General features: G+C 37.4%; 2 protein-coding genes across 6 annotated transcripts in view; one reads left to right on the forward strand and one right to left on the reverse strand.

The window, feature by feature from the left end:
• The first annotated feature begins 1,415 nt into the window (after positions 1–1,415).
• C9H1orf146 (chromosome 9 C1orf146 homolog) lies at positions 1,416–16,731 on the forward strand. The gene is made up of 6 exons (XM_010950394.3): positions 1,416–1,558; positions 6,362–6,468; positions 13,545–13,638; positions 15,152–15,320; positions 15,724–15,802; positions 16,476–16,731. Exons 2-6 carry the CDS (start codon positions 6,400–6,402, stop codon positions 16,608–16,610), a joined length of 546 nt encoding a protein of 181 aa, XP_010948696.1. The 5' UTR covers positions 1,416–1,558; positions 6,362–6,399; the 3' UTR covers positions 16,611–16,731.
• Positions 3,274–20,626, reverse strand: part of GLMN (glomulin, FKBP associated protein) — a 48,821-nt gene continuing 31,468 nt past the window's right edge. Inside the window, exons 17-22 of one of the 5 annotated variants that reach the window (XR_012509088.1) lie at positions 18,597–18,708; positions 17,723–17,805; positions 17,473–17,615; positions 16,438–16,507; positions 16,174–16,316; positions 3,274–4,602 (exon numbers count right to left, since the gene is read on the reverse strand). Coding sequence is in view for 1 of the 5 variants with exons in the window: in XM_074369945.1 (XP_074226046.1) it covers positions 17,520–17,615; positions 17,723–17,805; positions 18,597–18,708 (291 nt within the window). In the remaining 4 variants the exon portion in view is untranslated. Of the gene's footprint in view, positions 4,603–7,917; positions 16,317–16,432; positions 16,508–16,716; positions 17,616–17,722; positions 17,806–18,596; positions 18,709–20,626 lie in introns of those variants that run through there. The other 4 variants (XR_012509090.1, XR_012509087.1, XR_012509089.1 and 1 more) reach the window with 4 other exon arrangements.

A 20,626-nucleotide genomic window follows, 5' to 3' on the forward strand; every position in this document is an offset into this window, starting at 1 on the left:
ATATTGGAAACATTGTTACTTTTAAAAAACACTTATCTGTGATAATAGGCTGATATGCAGTTTCTATAATTATGAGAGGCATACGGTATGGTAATGTAACTCTTTGAAAGCAAAATTATAAAACAGTATGAAAACTAACATACTGTTAACTTTATATTAAAGCACTCACCTTATGTTTATGTAAAGGTAGACTATTATCTACATGTTTTATGCATTCACAACATGCCTAATTTTTTCTTAATTTTTTTCAGTATTTCTAGGCTAACAGTTTGTAAATTTTTTCATATTGTCACAAACCTCAAAAAGTTTTTCCAATATATTTTAAAAAAAAAATTCATGTATAAGCGGGCCCATGCAGTTCAAGGGTCAACAGTATAGCCAGAGAAGAGGCCCAAGGATTGCACTTGGGGGTGCTTGCAAGAGGTTTGGTATTGAGGTAAAAATAATAAAGGATTTGGAGAGTGGCCAGTGAGGTTAGAGGAAAACCATGAGAGCATGTTGTGGGAAAGCTAAGGGAAGAACGTATTTCCAAGAGGAGGAAGTGATCAACGGCAACAAATGATGCTGACTGGCCAAGCAAAATTAATACTGAAAACTGCTGAATTTAGCAAGGACTTTGACAAGAGCAATTTCTGTGGCATGGTGGAAATAAAAAAGCCTAACTGGAGTAAGTTTAAGAAAGAACAGAAGAGGGATTAAAAATAGAATTTACATTAAACCCTTTTGTGTTTTACTGTAAAGGAGAGCAGAGGAATGGGAAGGAGAGCCCCTTGGCAACACCAAACCCTTCTGCCCACACGGCTGCTGACTCAGTTCCTTGGGTCCTCAGACCCAGGAAGTGTGACTCGAGCCAGGTCTTAAGTCTTCTGATCTGCCTCGTCATGTCTTGACAGACTGCCCAACAGAGGCAGCAAGAGTGCGCCTAATTTTAGCATCAGTTACAGGAAACGCTAGATTTACAAAACGGCTACCTTAAGGAATAATTAATACATGCCCCACGTGTACGCCAAAGGATTTACCTGGAGCACGTCCCCACCCCAGGAATACATGTTTTCTAAAGAAAGACACACAAATAGCTTCCTGTTCTAGCCACTGGGCTCTAGGCGAGCGGTGGCTTTTCTTTTTCATTTTTGAATTTTACAAACTGTGAGCACCACTGCCAGCAATTTGCGGAGCTCAGGCAGGGGTCCCCAGGGGAAACACAGACCTCTGTATGCTGTATTTATAGTCACTACTGAAAACGTATTTTTCCACAATCTGGATAAACCAGAGCGTAAATTGTGAGATATCAATTCCAGGCAACTACATCTAACACCAAAACAAAACAAAAACCAAACCAAACAACACCCCCCCCCCCTTCCGCCTTTCCTTGACCACTCACGGTTTGGAGCAAACTCGGCCTGTGGGGCACCGGCGCGCGGGCCGTAGGCTCTGCGCCTGCGCGGGAGGCGGGCGCGCGAAGACGCCGGGCCGCTCCCCCCGGAAGCGCTTCCGGCTGCTCACGGAAGGTTCTGGAAGTTCGGGAGAGGCGGCGCGGCGCCGACGACCTGTCGGTCAGGTATGTTTGTAGTCTTGCGGCTGAGGCCGTGAGGACCCGGTTCTTCCCGTGTGTCTTTTCCGTCGTTTCTCTGCCCGTGTGTTTCCTCCTCAGGCCGGCCGAGCTCAGCTCTTCCCTCAGGGCGGTGGCGGGAGGGCGTGGACGCCCCTCACCCTGGTCTCCCCGTGGGGGTCGTGGGGAGAAGGGCTTCGTTTCGGAAGCTCGGCCCTCCGCCTGCGCTCCTGGCGCCTCTCGCCCCGCAGCTCCCCGGAGCGGAGGCGCCCCCGGGGCCGCGGACGTGCCCGGGACCCCGGGGACCATAGCGGGGAGGGCGGCGTCCGGGAGGCCGCTGAGCAGCGTGGAAGTTACTTAAATTTGAAGACCGGGTAAAGACAACGCCATGAAAGCGGAGGCCCTCGGGCCTCGGAGTGGATGAAGGCGCGGGAGGCCGCCGGCCGGCTTTTCATTTTCGGATGAGGAGGCGAGCCGGGAGGACGAGGTGTGGTCGGCGGCCCGCAGTCAGCGGCGCGGGGCTGGGCCGCCGGCCTGGGGGCTGCCCAGGGCCCTGCTCTGTTTCGTCCTCGTTTGCGAGTAGTACCTCCTGCGGGTCTCCGACCCCTCCTCCCTTCTCACTCAGTAGTGTACAGAATCGCTTAACCTCTCTCAGCTTTGCGTGAATTGGTTGAGACTGTTTATTAAACCTACACAGAGAGGAGGGAAGATTTCAGCGACGGTGCGGGCATCCCTCGGAGACACTGGGGTGGGCTCCAGACCGCCTCAGTGCCGCCGGGAAGCCAGTCACGTGAATTTTTTGGTGTCCTGGTGCATGTAAAAGTTATTTCAGACTACAGCGTAGTCTACTGCGTGTGCAGTAGCATTGTACCTTTCAAAAATGTGCATACTTTAATTTTAAAATGCTTTTTAAAAAGCTACTTATCATCTGACAAGGCAGAGTTGCCACAAACCTTCAGTTTATACAAAAACCCCACAGTATCTGAATTGCCACAAAGCGAAGCAGAGAGAAAACGAAGTGTGCGGTGTATTCTGTGGGTGTGCCATCAGGTGGATTGTCATTAGCTGAACAGTCAATTAAATTGTATGGGAGGAGATAAAAATTGCAGTGCCTCCCCCAGCCATTTACTCGTTCAAAAACAGTTTTTGAGTGTCTGCTTTTTGCCAGGTGTTGGCGACAGTATTGGATAAAACAGGTGTCCCTCCTCTCATAGAGCTAGTCAACTTGTCATTCATTCATTCATGCAATAAATGAGGAAATTACAGAGCAGCTGGTTTCAACCCAGCAGGAAGAACTTTCTAATTATTAGAATTGTTCAAAGAATAAAACTGCCTTAGGAGATGTTAATTCATCATCACTAAAAGTGACTTTCATTTAGATTAGTTGGTTTCTAAATTTTGCTTTAAACTAATTTTGTATTAAGTAGCATGGAGTTTATAAATTTGGTTGACATTAAGAAGGTTGTGATTTAGTGAAAATGAAATATATTTGTAAGTAATTTTGGACACAATGTGGTAAGTGCTCAAAAGAGGTGTTGTAAAATGCATTCTGAGGAAAGAGAGGTTGCTTTCAGTTTAGGGGACCAGGGATAGTTTCTTACAGGAGATAGGATTTCTAATGGGTCTTGAAGGAGAGACAGGATTTTTAAAAAATAAACTTTATTTTTAAGAACAGTTTTAGATTTACAGAAAAGCTGAGACAATAATACAGTTTATCCCAACATACTCTATATCTAAATTTTCCCCTATTAACATCTTACATTATTATGGTATATTTATTACAATTAATTAATTAATACTAGTACATTATTATTAACTAAAGTCCATAGTTTCCTCACTTTTTAACTTAATTTTTTTGTTGTTCTGGGATTCCAACCAGTATACTATATTACATTTAGTTGTAATATTCCCTTAGATTCCTCTTGGCTGTGACAATTTCTTAGACCTTTGTTTTTGATGACCTTGGCAATTTTGAGGAGTGCTGGTCATATATTTTATAGGATGTCCTACTGTTGGAATTTGTTTGGTGTTTTTCTCATGATAGGACTGGGGTTATGGGTTATTGAGAGGAAGACTACATGGTATCAAGGTATGTACTATCAACATGATTTATGACTGTTGCTGTAGACTTTGACCACCTGGCTGAGGTAGCATTTGTCAGGTTCCTCTAATTTCTCTTGGAGACAATATCAAGAGATTTGTCTCTAATCCCTCATTTATTAATTTGTTCAATCATTTATATCCATGGGCTCAAAGATTTATTTTACGCTTTGAATTATGAAAGTGTTTTATGTCTTTTGCTGGTCAGATTTTCCAGTGTTGACCATTGTGATCTCTTTCAGTTGGTTCTACTACTCTTTTGATGTACCCCTCTCAATGTGGGTTTTTTCCTTTGTTTTTAATCAGATTGAGGGAACTAAGAAGGGAGAAGGGTAGACTTTGGGGAGAGGAAAGAAGAAACAAATGAACACACATGCAGGCTTTTCCATACCACCTTCAGTGCTAACCTGCTTCAAGGAAAGAGTAAAAGTAGGCAAGAATGAGCAGCCACAGATTGTGGAACAGTTATCAGCACCATGCTTTTCAGCAACATTTCAGCGGAGTTTGAAACACTTCCACAGCAAAACCATTATAACAAACTTTCCAAACAACTGTTAACCAACAGAGTTTTTAAAGCAGCTGACATTGTTACTGAAATTAGGTTGGGCTGCTTGCTGCTCAAAAGCCAATAATTCAGAGACAAGTCAATAGATAGGAAAGGTGCTTTAATCAGAAAAGCCGGCAATCTGGGGAAAAGGTGGACTTGTGTCCAGAGACCAACTCGAAGATTCTGCTCAGCCATGGTAGTTTTCAAAGGGAAAAATGAGGGGAAGAATCACAGTGAATTATTGTGGCAGGAGGTTGGGTTCTGCATCATTCTCCATTGCTTGCAGACCGGCTGACTCTTCATATCTTACCCAGCGATCTGCCTGCAGGATTGCTAAGGGGGCTTTTGTAGGTAGAAAGCTAATCATTCTTTAACTGCTTGGTTCTCCCTTCTTTCTTCCTTTTGTCTAGGAAAAGAATAAAACAGGTTAGACAAGGGCTGGTGTGCATTCTGGAGAGCATAAGCCAGGAGTTAGTTTCAGTTGCTTAGTGATCTCATTCCTGTAGTTAGATTCTTTTAAGGTGAGAGTGGAACATAAATGGGCAAATAGGAAACGGGCAAAAAGTTGCTTTCAGTGTGGTGACTCTAAAATTTATAGGGAAGGAAAAAGACCAAAGAATTGCTACAGCACAACTGAAAAAGAGTAAGTTGGAGGGATTCTCATACAGATATCAAGACTTTTAAAAAAAAAAACCTATGATAATTAAAAACAGTGTGACATTGATTAGGAATAATCAAACTGAGCAACTGAATAGAATAGAGAACCCAGAAACAGGCCTGTACATATAAGGAAACAACGTATGAAGAAGGTGGTATTGTAGACGACCAGGGGGAGGAAGGATGACTGAATAGACAGCGTTAGGACAACTGGATAGCCATACGTAAAAAAATTACATCAGAGCCCTGCTGCAGACTCTATACAAAAATCCAGATGAATTCAAGACTTAAATTTGAAAGGCCCAACTAAAAATTTGGAGGACAGTGAAAGAGAATATCTATGACTTGAGAATAGGGAAGGATAAGAAACAAAAAGCACTAACCATAAATGAAAAGATTGATAAATTTGAAAATATTGAAAATTTTAATTTGTATGTATCAAATATTACTATAAAGAAGGGGAAAAGACAAGTACAAACTGAGAGATAACACCCATAGCTGATAAAGATTGATATTCAGAATAGAAAAATGCTACCAATGAGTGAAAAAAAGAAATCTAATAGAAAAATGGGCAAAAGACACACGCTTTTCATACAAGTGGAAATATGGCTTACGGGTGTTAGTCTTAGTAATCAGAAAAGTGCCAAATTTATGCCATATTGAAATTTAATTTGATGCTACTAGATTTGCATTAGTTTTTACCTTTCTTCTCACCTACCTGCCTCAGACATAAATGCCTTTAACTTTAACTCACTGAATGTCTTGAAATTCTGTTACCATATCATTTTCTTTTCTTTCTGATTGCCAGTGTATGGTGCTTTGTTGGTGGTGGTTTGCTATCTAGAACACTCTTTCTTCCCTTAGTGCAGTGGTTCTTAAAGTGTGGTCCTCAGACCAGCATCAATAAGTATCACCAATACACTTGTTAGAAAAGCCCCACCCTGAACTGTCTTTTCAAGGGTGTTTGTGTAGTCAATAACTTTGTAAGTTAGAGATAGTATTTCCCTCTAGGAACAGAGGGCAGGTTTGTTTTCAAGGTAAGCTCAGGGTTCCTTTCCTATAGCACAACCTATTGTATGTGCTGCTGTTACCTGGCCTTGTCTTGTCACCCTGTGGGAACTGCAGTTGGGGAACTGCTGTAAGGAAATGATGATGCTCCTATTGTTGTGAGTAAAAATCTGTCCTTGCTAATCCAAGTCTCATGTTTTTTGCTGTACCTATGAAACTTGCAAGTAGGATGAAACTCCAGACCTTTTACAGTCCTTGACACAAGTCTGTCTTCTTTAAGTTAGTGCCCTGGAAAGGGAACAGTGGCTTTTAGTAATTGTTATTAGGAAGCGTAATATCCAACGAGCTTAATGTATAACAAGACAGATCATTTTTCAGCGTCAAATTTGGACTTTCAAATACTCTTCAGAATATCTCCATTACCCTAATTTTATTTCTATCTTTAATTTACAGATTCATCAAACATTTCTATGTGTTCTTTTTGCTCTTATTTTTCTCAGATTGTTGGCACCATTAGATGCTAGGTTGATCCAGAGAGATGGCTGAAAGTGATGGAAAAGAAAAAGTAAAGTGGACAACCACCATTATTATTAGCTCATCTCTTAAGGTAAAAGAGGCATTTGGGCCATTGATCTTTAATTAAAAATTAAATATTTTAAAAGATCTTTAGCTTGATTATCCAAAGTTGTGTGAATCAGCAAGTACATAATCTGAAGTATGTTTTAAAGATAAATTATAAACTTCACTGCATCCATTTTCCTACCTCTCTAAATATTTAAAGGTTGAAATTTTTCTAAAGTTCTTTTTTTCCTAAGCCTGTTCTAATGGAGATGTTAAAGGATTCTGGAAACAATAATACATATGCACGTATATATTACTTAAGATTTTTTGAGAGGTAAACAACAGAAATCAGTCTGTCTAGCCGTAATGGCATTGGGAAGAGACTGTCTCCCTACAGTTCAGCGGGGAAGGGAATGGGAAGTTGAATGCCTGAGGGTAGGTGGTCTGTCCACGTTTTTGGCTTATCAGCCGATAGGATTTCTCCACTGCCCTGATACTTACTTTATGGACGCCAGCTGATGCCTAGGGTGAAAAGGCAAGAAATGGTTGTTCCCCAGTAAAGAGGAGAGAGGCTAGAATAAGAGTTCAAATATTTTTTATCCACCCTGTCCTTTCACTGCCACCTTAAGCTGCATTTTGCTCTATTGGCTTTAGCCATCTAGCACCGTACCACATACCAGTTTAAGACAGCCTTAAGCCTCACTGGAATTTTTCATGCTTCTTTCTGTTAGGTTTCTCGAACCCATACTTCTCAAGATCTTGTTTCTGTAGCTTTTCCAGACTTATTCTGAGAGAGAGAGCGTCAGCAACCTATGCTGATTTGCCAAAAAGAAATACTTTTAGTTCACTTATTTATTATGTTTACCCGTCTTGCTTTGTGCCTTCTATTTGTCCCACCTTTTCTGTTTCCTTTTTCTCCTCTTTCTTAACTCTTTTTGAATTGATTGGTTATTTTTTCTCATTTTTCTTCTTAACTAGTTTTGGAAGCTGTATGTTTTTCTATTTTTTAGTAGTTACTCTAGAAATTTTAACATGTATACTTAGCTCCACAAAATCCAAAGTAAATAATTATCTTTATTCTTCTCTTAAATGACAAATGAATCTTAGAACACTGTATGATATTCTGTTGTTATCATATATAGTCTAGTTGTATCTATTTTTTGACTCCACAAATTATTATTATTTTCTGAAGTTAGCATTTATTTATATTTACTCATGTCTTTGTTATTTCTTTGCTCTTCTATCCTTCTTTTGGCTCAGACCTTCCATTTTGGATCATTTTCTTTTTTATCTAAAGAATACAATTTAGACATCTCAATGAGGATCTTTTAGAGGCAAAAACCTCTCTGTTTTTGTTAGTATTGAAATACAGTTGACTTTTGAACAATGTAGGGGTTATGGGCACTGACTCTGCACAGTTGAAAATTCATGTTTAACTTTACATTTGGCTCACTGTATCAGCAGTTCTGCATCCAAGAATTCAACCAAGCTCAGATCGTGTAGTACGTGTATTTATTAAAATTAAAAAATCCACATATAAATGGACCCATGTAGTTCAAACTCTAATTGTTCAAAGATCAGCTGTATTTTTGTTTTCTCCTTGATCTTGAAAGATATTTTTAAAAATCAGTTTATCTGAGGTATTACTTACATGCAGTAAAATACGCAGCTTTTAAATATATAGTTTAATGAATTTTGACCAATGTGTATACCTCTGTAACTACCACACCAATCAAAATACATAGGACATTTTCATTTCTCTAGAAAGTTCCTTAATGCCCTTATGCTGTTAGTCATTTTCCAGTCTGTCACCTCAAGGAACCATTGAACTGATTTTTCACAATAATTGTTTTTGCCTGTTCTAGAACATCATATAAAGTGAATGATACAGTTTGTACTCTTTTGTGTATTACTACTTTAATTAAGCATAATACCTTTGAGAGTCATCCATGTTGTTACATATAACAATAATTCATTATCCCTCTTTGCTGAGTAGTAAGTAGTTTGTTGTGTGAGTATATCCCAGTTTATTTTGTCTATTCACTGGATATTTGAGTTGTTTCCAGTTTCTGGCTATTATGAGTTAAGCTGCTCTAAACATTCGTGTATAAGTCTCTGTGTAGACATATGTTTACATTTCTCTTACAAATACCTAGTAATGTAATTGCTGGGTCTTATGATGACCGTACGTTTATCTTTTTTTTAAATATATATTTTTATTGAAGTATATGTATATTTATAAGAGATTACAGAATTGTTTTTCAAAGCTCACTACAAATGAACATTGAATCCATTTAACTAAAATAAAACTAAGTGCAGGGATTATGGTTTTATACTCCCATCAACAATGTATGAGTTCCATTTGCTCCAAATTGAATATATATTTTTCACTAGATTTACAGTTATTTTTCTCTCAGTGTACTGAAGATTTCTTTACTAGATTCTGGCTTCTATTGTTGCTGTTGATAAGACAACAGTTTAGTTGGCACTTTCCTGAAGATTACCTTCTATAGATTACATTCTGTAATTTTAAGGTGTGGATTTCTTTTTATCTTTTGAGACCTCATGAATCTGTGAATTGGCATCATTTACAAAGTTCTTATCCATTATCTCCTTCAGTATTACCTCTGGTCTATTCCCTTTCTCCTTCCCCTGAACCCCTATTAAATATGTGTTCGATCTTCTCATAATATTCTCCATGCATTTTGACCTCTCTTTCACCTTCTCTGTGTCTTTGGGCTACAATCTAGGTAATTTCATCAGTTCTATCTTGCATGTCAGCATTTCCCTCTGCTCTTGTTAAACTCATCCATTGAGGTTTTTGTGAGGTTGGGGGGGGTTATAACTTTTTTCAAGCTATAAAATATACATGGGGGTTCATTTTAAAAATGTGAACCATTTAATAGTTGTATTTTATTATAAAGAGACTACTATGTACCCAATCAGGTCAACAAATAGAATATTACTAATTCCCCTTTCCCCTCAGGACTTTTATTAATTGTATCTATGACCTAATACTAATTATGTTAGATGTTTATAACTTTGTTAATTGTATCAAATGTGTATAACACTTAATAATTTTCTATAACCATAATGCCCACATTTAATATTAGTTATGCAGTTAAATGGATTCAGTGTGCACTTCTAGTGAAAAAGATAGGTCTTCCCAACACCTGACTTTATTAAGATCTATCAGACAAGCATTAAGCATAGATGAAATATTCTTTCCCTGAAGGAGCAAGAATTGTCAGACGTGGCTTTCAAAAATGTCCTCCAAGGGGCTTCAAGATGGTAGAATAGAAGGACATGGAGCGCATCCTCTCCCACAAATATGTAGAAAATACATCTACATATGGAACAATTCTCACAGAATGCCTACTGAACTATGGCAGAAGTTCTCATACATTCAGAGCTACAAGAAGGATCTCCACATAACTGGGTAGGACACAAAACAGAATCAGGATGGGACCTGTGTCTTGGGAGGGAACAGTGAAAGAGGAGAAGTACTCTCGCCTTGGAAAGCACTTTCAACAATGGGAAGAGTAACTGGAACAGAAGGAGAGCTTTAAACACTTGGAGGACAGTATAGCAGCCTCTCTGAGGTAGACAGAACAGAGAGAAATCGGCATGGAGGGTCCATGCACTCTCCAGCCCAATATGCAAGCCTGCTGGTGCACACCAGGACTGGGTGCTGAAGCTTGGGCTTCAGAGGACAGACCTGGGGAAAGGACCAGGGTTGGCTGCACGGAGACAGCCTGAAAAGGCTAGAGTGAGGTACTAGCAGGACAGAGCATGAGTCCACCTTAGAAGCCCCATTGTTAATGTGCTCTCACAAAGGGAGAGGCAGGGCACCACCACAGCAGCCTCCTTCTCCGGAGCTCACAGGGTGTGACTCTGCCATAAAAGACCCAGTGTAGACAGTTCTCAAGAAGGGAGGGATGCAACCCAGCCATGGCAGTCTCCTTGGCTTCCTCTGGAGGGTCACAATCACTGGCAGGTGGCCCCAAGCAGAGGTGGGGCTGAAATCTGATCCCATTCCCAGGGACTGAGTGACTTAGGAAGTAGGACTGAAATTTGAGTCCTGTCCCAAGCAGCACTGGCAGATTTACATCACCAGTGCTTTTTGTCAGCTCAGCACATGTGGGATATGCAAGCAGAATACGGGTGTATGGCTGGGGGCAGGTCCAAAGCTAGTAGCAGGTGTGTACACGCAGAGGTGGGGCTGGGGTCTGGACTGACTGTATCCCATGGCAGTCCAGGTGAGACTACACACGAAAATGGCGTCCTGGTGTCCAGCTTCAGTGGATCTGCCCTGGTGGCTTTGTGAGCACAGCGCCTGAAGGACACCAGGGCAGGCTGCCTGCATTCCCACAGCTGAGGCAGGGCTGAGGGCAGTGCCAACAACAGTGGACTTTGTGAGCCTGCACAGCGGGTGACAGGTGACACCACTGAGGGCGCTTCCTGGTAGACATCTCCTGCAAAGGAGTACTCAGCAGCTACTCTCCCAGTGGAAGTGCTTAAGTACCACCTATTTCACACTGCAGCTCAGAAGTGAACCTGGGGGCATCTACTCCAAAAACTGCTGAGCAGACTCAGCTCCTGACAGGGCCATGACAACTGTAGAGCAAAGAGGAGGCCCCACTCAACATCCAGTGCAGACTTTGGTCACCACAGCATCAGTCACACTCCCATCAAGGAGATAATAACACCAATCCCACACAGGAGAAACGTGGAAGCCATCACAACAAAAATTTTAGACACAGGCAGGCTACACAAGGATGCTCCCACATAAAAATAGCCTTTCAAGACCACAGTAGATACCTGTTACTCCTAAACACAGAGTCAGAGAAATATGAGTACAAGGAAGAAGCAGAGGAACCACTCCCAATTAAAAGAGCAAGAGAACCCCCCTGAAAGAACAAACGACAAAATAGACCTCTCCAGTCTACCAGAATTTGAGTTCAAAAAGGAGATGATAAAAATACTGAAGGTATTAAGAGAGGCTGCTGATAGAAACTCTTAAAGAGGAGCCAGTTAAAATCAGAAAAAACAGTGCTGAGATGAAAGCCGAGCTAAAGGCAGTAAATAGCAGACTGAACAATGAGGAAGAACGAATAAGGGACCTGAAAGATGGAATAATAGAAATCACCCAGTCAGAACAGCAGGTAGAAAAACAAATTTAGAAAATGAAAACAATGTAAGATGAGATAATATAAAATGTGCCAATCTATATATGATAGGACTCTCAGAAGGATGAGAGGGAAAAAGGCATCAAAAAAATATTTGAAGAACTTATGGCTGAAAAGTTCCCAAAACTGAAGAAGGAAACAGATATCCAGGTACAGGAAGCATGAAAGGTCCCAAACATAATGAACTCAAACAGACCTACAGCGAGACATATTATAATTAAAATGGCCAAAGTCAAAGAGAAGAATCTAAAGACAGCAAGAGAAGAACAGCTAATTTCTCTACAGAAATGTTGCTGGCAAGATATATTCTAAGTCCTGAAAGAGAAAAACCTGCAAGCTAGGATACTCTACCCAGCAAGATTATCACTTAGAAAGGAAGGAGAGAGAAAGAATTTCTCAAACAAAAACTCAAAAAATAAAGCAATACTAAGCTTATTCTAAAAGAAACACTGAAAGATCTTATACTTAATGCTAAGAAATTATGTTGTTTATCTGAAATTCAAATTTAACTGGATATTCTGTATTTTTATTTGCTAGTCTGGCCACCCAAGCCCTATGGCATCTATTGTATATAATGAAGGAACTTCGCTCTTGTGCATTTAGATGACACTAGTTATGGGAGAATTGAGAAAATAGTCACTCACGTAATTTTCTTTGTTCCGTTTTCAAATGAGGAGACCTAATCGAGAAAGGCTGCCGTAGGGTGTGCTTCTGCAAGGTGCTTGGGAGCACTAATAATACAGTATCACCTCAATACAAGTTTAAAGATTGAAATCGTTTGAAGCTACAGCCCCTGTGACAGCTTTTCCACTTTTGTCAAAAGCTCTGTTCAGCCTCTCATCTGTTTCTTCCTGAATTGACAGATGCTCTCAGGGGAAAAAAAAAATGGCCTAAATGCTGATCTCTTATCTTCGAATTTCTGTATAGATCTTGGCCTTGTAATCTTTCACTATCCTGCTAGCTCTCTGGTGCATTCAAGCAGAGTTTTTAATTGCCTAGCTTTTCTAGTTGCCTTGAGCAGGAGGGTTGGCCTAAATTACTTAGCCTGCTATCGCTGGAAGCAATGTGTAATTTTAAAGCAGGAGAAGAAAACTCACGGGAAGAGTCATAGTTGAGCTCTAAATCAGGATGTTAGAGTAGCGTAAAATACTGTTTAGGGAAGAAAGTATGTATTCTATTCCTAATTCGAACCTGTGTACTTAAAATATACAAGTTCTGAGGCAAAATATGAAATAAAGTTAATACATCTATTGGATTTTTACCTACTTGGAGACTAACAAGCTTGAGTTTTAACCAATCAGGAAATACTATTTACCACTTAATATTTGTCTCTTGGGTAGTATCTAGTTATTTGGGTAGAATAAGAAATGAGTTTTGAAATGGTTAGTATTTAAACCAGCAGTGCTGTTGCTGTCTTCATGCATGTTTTCTAAGTTACCTAAAGCTGAAAACATTGTTAAAGCACACTAAAAGTAACTGTAATGTAAACATGCATCAGAGAATTGGTTGTCTTCTTGTCGTGTCCTGTGTGGCACTTCATGGTTCTGTGAACTGTCTAAGAAAACACACCACCCTCCACCTCCCATTTACACCTTAGTACTTGTCAGAATCCCTGTCCACTTTGTTCTTTAAAAAGTTTGCGTTTGCTTTAATAGTTTAGTTAAAACTGTCCTTAATTTCTTCCCTACATAACTATAGTACACAGTTCACTTCCAAACCCAGTGTGTTTCAGCAGAACTAAATATTTTTACTTTTTTTTTTTAATGTTTTTTTTCTGTGTAGAGAGAGCACATGTAGTGTCTGTTGATGATCAAATCTTTAAGTGGTATAGCTATAAAAGAAGCTATTAAACTTATTTAATTTTTTCATTAGCTTTAATTAAAAATTATTTTAAGCATATCTTAAGTTTGTATTTCTGACAATTTTTTTAAAGAATTGTGAAGTTGCGACTGCCCTAGAAAATCGAAGCCACAAGGTTCGGTACTCAAATTCAGTGAAAAATGGATCAATTATATTTTCTCTTTCTGGTACAGTATACTTGTTAACTTCCTTTATTTAAATTTCTTATAAAATACATGAGGATAAATTCTAATAATATGGTAGTTCAGTAAACAAGTAATAAGCTTAAGGTGTTACCTTTTGGGAGAGGTAAATATATAACACTGTCACTGCTGCAAAAGCAGTACATATGGCCAATTACAAAATATATTCCTTTTTAGATTACAGTTGTTGAGCTAAAGCTGAACTAGTGGATCCCAGTAGAGGATGGTAAAAATACTTTGGAACTAAGATGAACATGGAACAAACCCACGGTCCCCAACAATTAATATTTAAAGTATTATGCTTGTTAACAAAGAGGCCAACATCACATTGGTCAAAATCCATATACAAACACAATACAGGAGAATGTTTTTTCATGAGTTTGCTGAACAATATAAACAAATGCTAAGAGAACCAAATGGGGGAAGAAAAAAAGAAAAGTGGGGGCCAGTGTTCCTGAAATCATAAAACTGTACAATTGTGAGTCATGGGCAAAGTACAGGAAGAAATTAGATTAGGGTATGAGGAAGCTAGGAGCATGGGAAAGGGGCAACTCCACTTGTCCTTGGGAAGTGATAAGAGAGGTAGAGGTGAGGATTTTATTAGGATGGTTACAATCGATCTGTACTCCAGTAGAGATTTTGGAAGACAGAAACTTTAAAAAGCTTCTAGAAATAGACCTCTAGACTGAAAATGCTCCAACCTCAAGCTTGTCCTTCCTGGTTGAATAGGGAGCCATCTAGGGAGAAGTAAAATATTTTTGGTGACTCCTGCTGTGTGCATTGGCCACTTCATATGCATTCTCTTACTTAATTCTTTTAACAAACCTATCAAAGAACTATTATTTCAAACTTACAGATGAGGAAATTTAGGTTCAGAGAGGTTATTTTAAGTATTTAGCCCAAATTCACTCAATTAGCATAATCAGTCACTTCCCTCAGATTATGCCTTCCTCTTAGCTTTTAAAGAGCTAATTAGATTAAATTTCCCTTATGGATCATTCTTATAGGCCTGATAACTGTTTCAGAGATCCTTGATACCTGCTTACTGAATGTATTAATTTATATAATACTTTATATTCTGCTACAAAATTTCTCCAAGAAAATATTGAAGGCTTGCTTAAAATTACTTTTCTTTAGTTGATGTCCAGCTTTTAAAAATCATTATAACATGGAAAATTAACCTGTAAATAAAATTAGTCATTACCTTCATTGTGGATAGTGCCTTAGTCTGAAACATAGAAGTTACTGACCAAAAAAGTTTTTTTACCTTAAATATTCAAATTAAGTCATCCTTTTTCACACAGCACTTCAAAAAACTACCTAATTATTTTGTTGTGTAAGACTTTTGTTATAGTAATTTCCATCTGTTATGGGTTGAGGGCCTGGACACTTATAGCTATGTTTCACTTATACCTACTTTTGTTGATTTTACTGAGTTAACAAAAAAATTTGATCAGTATGATGAACTGACATTTTCTATTCCACTCACCTTTCCTAGGAGTTGCATTTTTATTGATGGATGCTAAAGAATGCTTTATGTCTACTGAAGAGGTATTTCTAGCCGAAATTGAGAAGTTTATTAACCTTCACCAGAATAGTTTTCTGGTTCTGTCTGCTGCCCTCCACGGGCCCCAGGAATGGAAGCTAATGTTCAGGATTCAGCAGAGGTATGGAAGACTATCACTACGGACCTATTTTCCTTATTTTATTTATTTCAATTCTGAATTCTTTCAGGCAAGTGAATTATGTTTTGCCAAAAGATAAACGCTATAATGTTAACCTATCATATTTAATAAAACACAAGCCAAATGGCTATTCTGCAAATCACAGTGACAAGTTTCAGACTTGATGTTGATTTATGGGATTCTCCTGCAAGACTAAATCAGAAGTGAACATTTTTTAGTCAGTTGAGTTCTGGCTATAAAGCCATACCAAATCCTCTGTGGAATAAGGCAGACATGAATGAAACAAATGACAAAGAATAAGAGGGTTTGTCTCTTCTTTCCAGTTACTTAAAAAACAGATGTCAGTAAGCTATATGATCTATTTAACTTATGAATTATTTTTCAGATTCCTGGGTAGTAACTTACGGATACTTCCAGTACACAACACAATAAATGCTATTAATCTTATGTGCACTATAGCTAAGGTAAGTCATCTGAGCAAAATTACACAGATTCCACACTCATACACTTTATATAGTTCTTGACTTCAGAATGCACACCCTCTTCAGTAGAACTGACAAAATACTCAACTTTTGTTCCCCTCAGAGAAGTTGTCATTTGCACATGCAGCTCGTTCCCAAGCCCGAACCCAGCCTCTCGGGTCTTCTCAGTTTACTTCCAGTGGCAGCTACCAGAATGGCTCATTTGGGGCTGAAAGAGCGTTTGGCCACATACGCGTTGTGTTGACCCTATTGGTTACTTAAAGCTTTCTTCAAGTTCTCAAGTATAAATATTAGGAGACATGAACTGTCAGAGTACATACTATTTTACAGAATGCTTTTCTCCAGTTACCCACTTTCTTTTCATGCTTGTCCTTCTCTGTGAAGTGTGCTCCCAGCTTCCCTAGGCAGAGTTAGGCGTTACACTTGGAAGAGATCTCCACGGAAGCAATTCTTACAGTATTCTACTTGTTGGTTTGCCACACCTTGTTTGAAACACCTTAAAGATAGAGATCAGATATTTTTCTATTACTCTAATAACTCATACACAGTACTGACTGATACTTGTTGAATAAATAAAGTTAGGGATTTTATGATGTGACCTTGTAAAAATACCTTACTTCTCTAAATAATGTTGCTTGTTTATATCTTCTTCCAGGTCACCTCCAAAGCATACATAGACAGCATCTGCTACAGAATGATAACAACCAAAGCTCACATCATTGAGAAGAGTCCTGTTTGGAAAACACTTCAGAAGATAAAGCTAGGTAGTGATTCATTTAATCCAAATTAGATTATATATGTGTTCTTCTGGAAGAATATTAAAATAATTAGACTGGCTAAATTATAATGTTCAAATGTATATTTAAAGATTTTAATATTTTTAAAATAAAATGGCATGCAATTAAAACTGATTTTATTTTCAGTTTTGTTAATTCATTTAGTAATGTTTAGAAAAAATTGGTACATACATATAAAATTCAGATGCAGTTTCTTAATGATACAAATTCAGTAGGGTAAACAATTATTTACTTGGAAATAAATATACAGCATTTTCTAGTTAGCCCCTTAGATTAAAGGAAAAGTCACAGGTACTTTTTAGCTTTTCCAAGAGCTAGCCAGTATTTCTAAAATTAATCTCTGCAGATGCTTTCACTTTGTAACTGCTGCTGGAGAACTGCTGGTAGAACTCTCCTCCTCTAGAGACAGAGAAAGCAAGGGAAGTTAAGTAGTTAACTGGTCTGAACTCAAAACTGCTCTCTAAGCGCTTATAGTGGTGTGATAGCCAGTTCCATACTAGGAGTTCTGAAATGTAACATACAACATCTAACTGGAACATAAAATTTATCAGTATTTTTATCAACTCACTACAACTATCTGAATGAATAAAAGCAATTCAAGTACATTTTATGAAGTCATATAATGTAAAATTATTAATTTGTATTGGATTTTTAACAGTTGTACTTAGAATACACATATGGGCATTATTTACCATGTAGATATCTTTTTAAAACCAAACAATGCCACTGATCTATAATGTATCATTACAGAAACAGATAAATAAGAAAAGCTACATTTATTTTCTATTGGTAAGTGTTTTACAGAAGAACTTTCATAAAGGTATTCAATAAATCTTAATGAAAAATATATTTTACTAATTTTTATTTAGGAGATGGAACTTTGACTTTATCTCTTATTTTCTTCAGAGGGTAGATTTTGTTTTCATTTCAATGAGTTCTTCTACTCGAGCCAGAACACTTTCAATCAAATCAAATGTGAAAAGAGCTGAATGTAGGACCTGCAATGCCAAGAAAAATTACTGTTATTAAGGCTGCCTTTAAAACCAAACAAAGCAAAAAAGAAAAGACTTCAGCTGGATATAGCGTTGAAAAATTCCAGATCTACCTTAAGCTGCATTTCAGGAGGCATATTAGGGATCTCTTCTCCACCCACAGTTACAGAACAAAGATCTTTAGACTTCTGGACTTCTGTAAGAGAAAAAAAAACGTGTCGCAACTCAACCACAACTCTCAGATTTCAGTAATAAATTTATAAGCTACTTTTATCACTTACTAACTTTAAAAGATGTCAGTTATTGGTGTCAATTAAGTCTTACTGTTTAATAGCTCAGGGTATGCTTAGATCAAGCTATAAATGAATAAAAATATCAAAATTCTGCAACATGTGAACTAATGTTTCTTTAGGTGAATGGCATTATTTAGGCATGTACAGGATGAATGAAATTTATAAACTTTTTTCTTTAATACATATACAGAATTATACCTGTCACACTGAAAAAGACAAAATTTCTAGTAAGGCCTGTACAAATACCACCATAGTGATCTGGAAAAGAGCACAAGATTATTATAATAGAATTGCTGACTTTAAAAACTAAGTCTAAGTCTAAGATTCTTTTTAATCATTTGTACAGATTTAGTTAAGGGTGAAGTGGGGGATGGACCCAGCACTACCAAAGGAAGTACAATGATGTCCAAACACTTTCAATACAATTAGATTCTTAATCAGAACTTGAGGTCTTAAATCAGAGTATGTTTCAGTTTGGTTTAAATCTCAGTTAACCCAATTTCAGTGTTAACTGGTGTATAGATTTGCTAAGAATCATTTTAATTGTAAATAAAATGACTTAGCTGTCGTGTTTCCCTGTTTGCTATAAATTAGACAAGTACATGATAAAGTTCTTTATTTCAAATATAAGTGACAGTTCAAAAATCTGACTAACTTTTAGACCTAACTGAAAATGAGATTGTACATTACCAACCTTGGCTGTTTTTAATTTCTGCTTCATAATGTGCTTTTGACATATTAAGTCCTATATGGAGTGGCTTTAAGAAATTCTTTTCAATCTTTTCGAGTTCTGTCCATAGTCCAGTCTGTTCAGAAGAATTAATGAAAGAATTATTTGGTTCAGCATTTACTGATTGCCTACTAGGATTAAACATGTGCTTTGAGTTGGAAAAACAAAAATGAGTAAGACATGACTCTTGCCTTTCAAAGTAGAGTTTCCTGTTTAACAATAGGAGTACATTCATTACTACATCTAGTTATTTTATATAAATACTAATCAAAGCAAAAAATAACAATCAAAATAAAAATGTACTTCAGTCAGTACATTCATTACTGTGCCATGTGGACCGATCCTGGTTTTGAGATCTGTAACATAGAAGTTTTATTCATGAGAAAATTATTTGAGGATAATCCACGCTTATAACACCCCCCCTGCCAATGACTCTACCCTATAAATCCCTTCAGCTCTTGATCTTTCAGTTGATTTCCTTGTCACAAATCTAGTTCCAGAGGGGTCTTTTTCTTCCCTATGAATGGAAATTTTTCTAACACAAAGCTGATACGGACTTTCTTGGTGATCAGTGTAGATGGAGATTTTACCTGCCCAGGACAGCTTAGGGTTATTTTGTCATCCGTACTGGAGGTTTTTATTCCAAGAGCATTTCCTCCTATAGTACTAGAGGAAGGGAATCACAAAGTCCTGATTTTTTTTTTTTTAAATCTGATTTTTTTTTTTTAAATAAAGAATGAAAGTAAGACAGGCAAAGAAAGAAAATTCATTGGTATTAGTATGTTTCCAGGTACTTTTTACAAAGGAAACTATCTTGGGCAAAGAAGAGAAACTCAGGAATCCAGTTATCCTTAACTAGAAGTGGACCACTTGGAAACCTATTTTGTAATGAATTTATTTTGATCCAAGTGGTATATGACATCTTACATATACTGTACTCCAAAATAAAGTCTACGTATCTCCGTGTTGAATAATTTATAACTCATTGACTGTCACACATACCAATTTAAATCTCTCCTTTCTCATTATTCCTATATTGCTAGGAAAAGTAGAGGAATTATCAAGAATCCAAAACCTCAAAAATATGTGTACTTTTTCACTCAGCATCTATGAACTTATTTTGGTGAAGAATTAAAGATGTACGCTGTAATGACTCCACTGCAAAGATGTTTATAAAAATAATGTTTAAATAGTGAAAAATTGGAAGTAATGAAAGTATTTCACAACAGGAGATTGGTAAATTGTAGTATATCCACATAATGGAACATTACACAGTCATTAAAATAGTGTTCTTCAGTACATACTCATTTAAAAAATAAAACTGATTAAGTTGGATTTCATCAAAATTTAAAATTTCTGCTCTTTGAAAAATTCTATTATAATGAAAACATAAGCCACCAACTAGAAGAAAATATTTACAAAAAACATAGGTAATAAAGGACTTACATCCAAAATACAGGGAAGAGTTTCCTTTTAAAAAAGTTGGTTTAAGTTGAAAAGATTTCCTTTCACCCTTAACTTTACTTAGTAATAGAAATTCTTTGAAATCTTATTCCCAAAATAATGATAAATTTAATGTCTTATATTCCTTCTTTGGTGTAAATGAAGAACTAAGTTCACTAATTAATTCTCTTCAGCCAACAGGTTTAAAACCTAATTACTGATTCAGGATTTAAAAAATTAAATGTACTTTTTATCAAACATATTTTTTGAATGTCTTAAATTTCTCCTTTAGAAAGTAATGATTAAAAGTTTACAACAGAGAAGTGAGGTAAGTTTAACATATATAATCATGTTTTCCTTGTGGTTTCAAATTTTATTTCAGAGACACGCCAGAAAATCAGATATATATGTTAATTCTGTCACTCAGATACTATCTTTGAAAATATCTGCCAAATGAGGTTGCTTTTCAAGTAGAAAAACATACTATTCCTGAGTTCACATGCCCTATTTAAGAACTTTCCATAGGAACAATAAATGAACTTTGATACGAT

The sequence above is a fragment of the Camelus bactrianus genome, chromosome 9 (assembly GCF_048773025.1).
Source record: "Camelus bactrianus isolate YW-2024 breed Bactrian camel chromosome 9, ASM4877302v1, whole genome shotgun sequence".
Classification (NCBI taxonomy): Eukaryota; Metazoa; Chordata; class Mammalia; order Artiodactyla; family Camelidae; genus Camelus; species Camelus bactrianus.

Bases quoted from the DNA above. Each gene is read 5' to 3' on its own strand.
- C9H1orf146 (XM_010950394.3), top strand. From the start codon at position 6,400: ATGGCTGAAAGTGATGGAAAAGAAAAAGTAAAGTGGACAACCACCATT. The intron at 15,321-15,723 runs GTATGGAAGACT...ATTATTTTTCAG, and splicing joins ATGTTCAGGATTCAGCAGAG to ATTCCTGGGTAGTAACTTAC. The intron at 15,803-16,475 runs GTAAGTCATCTG...ATCTTCTTCCAG, and splicing joins TTATGTGCACTATAGCTAAG to GTCACCTCCAAAGCATACAT.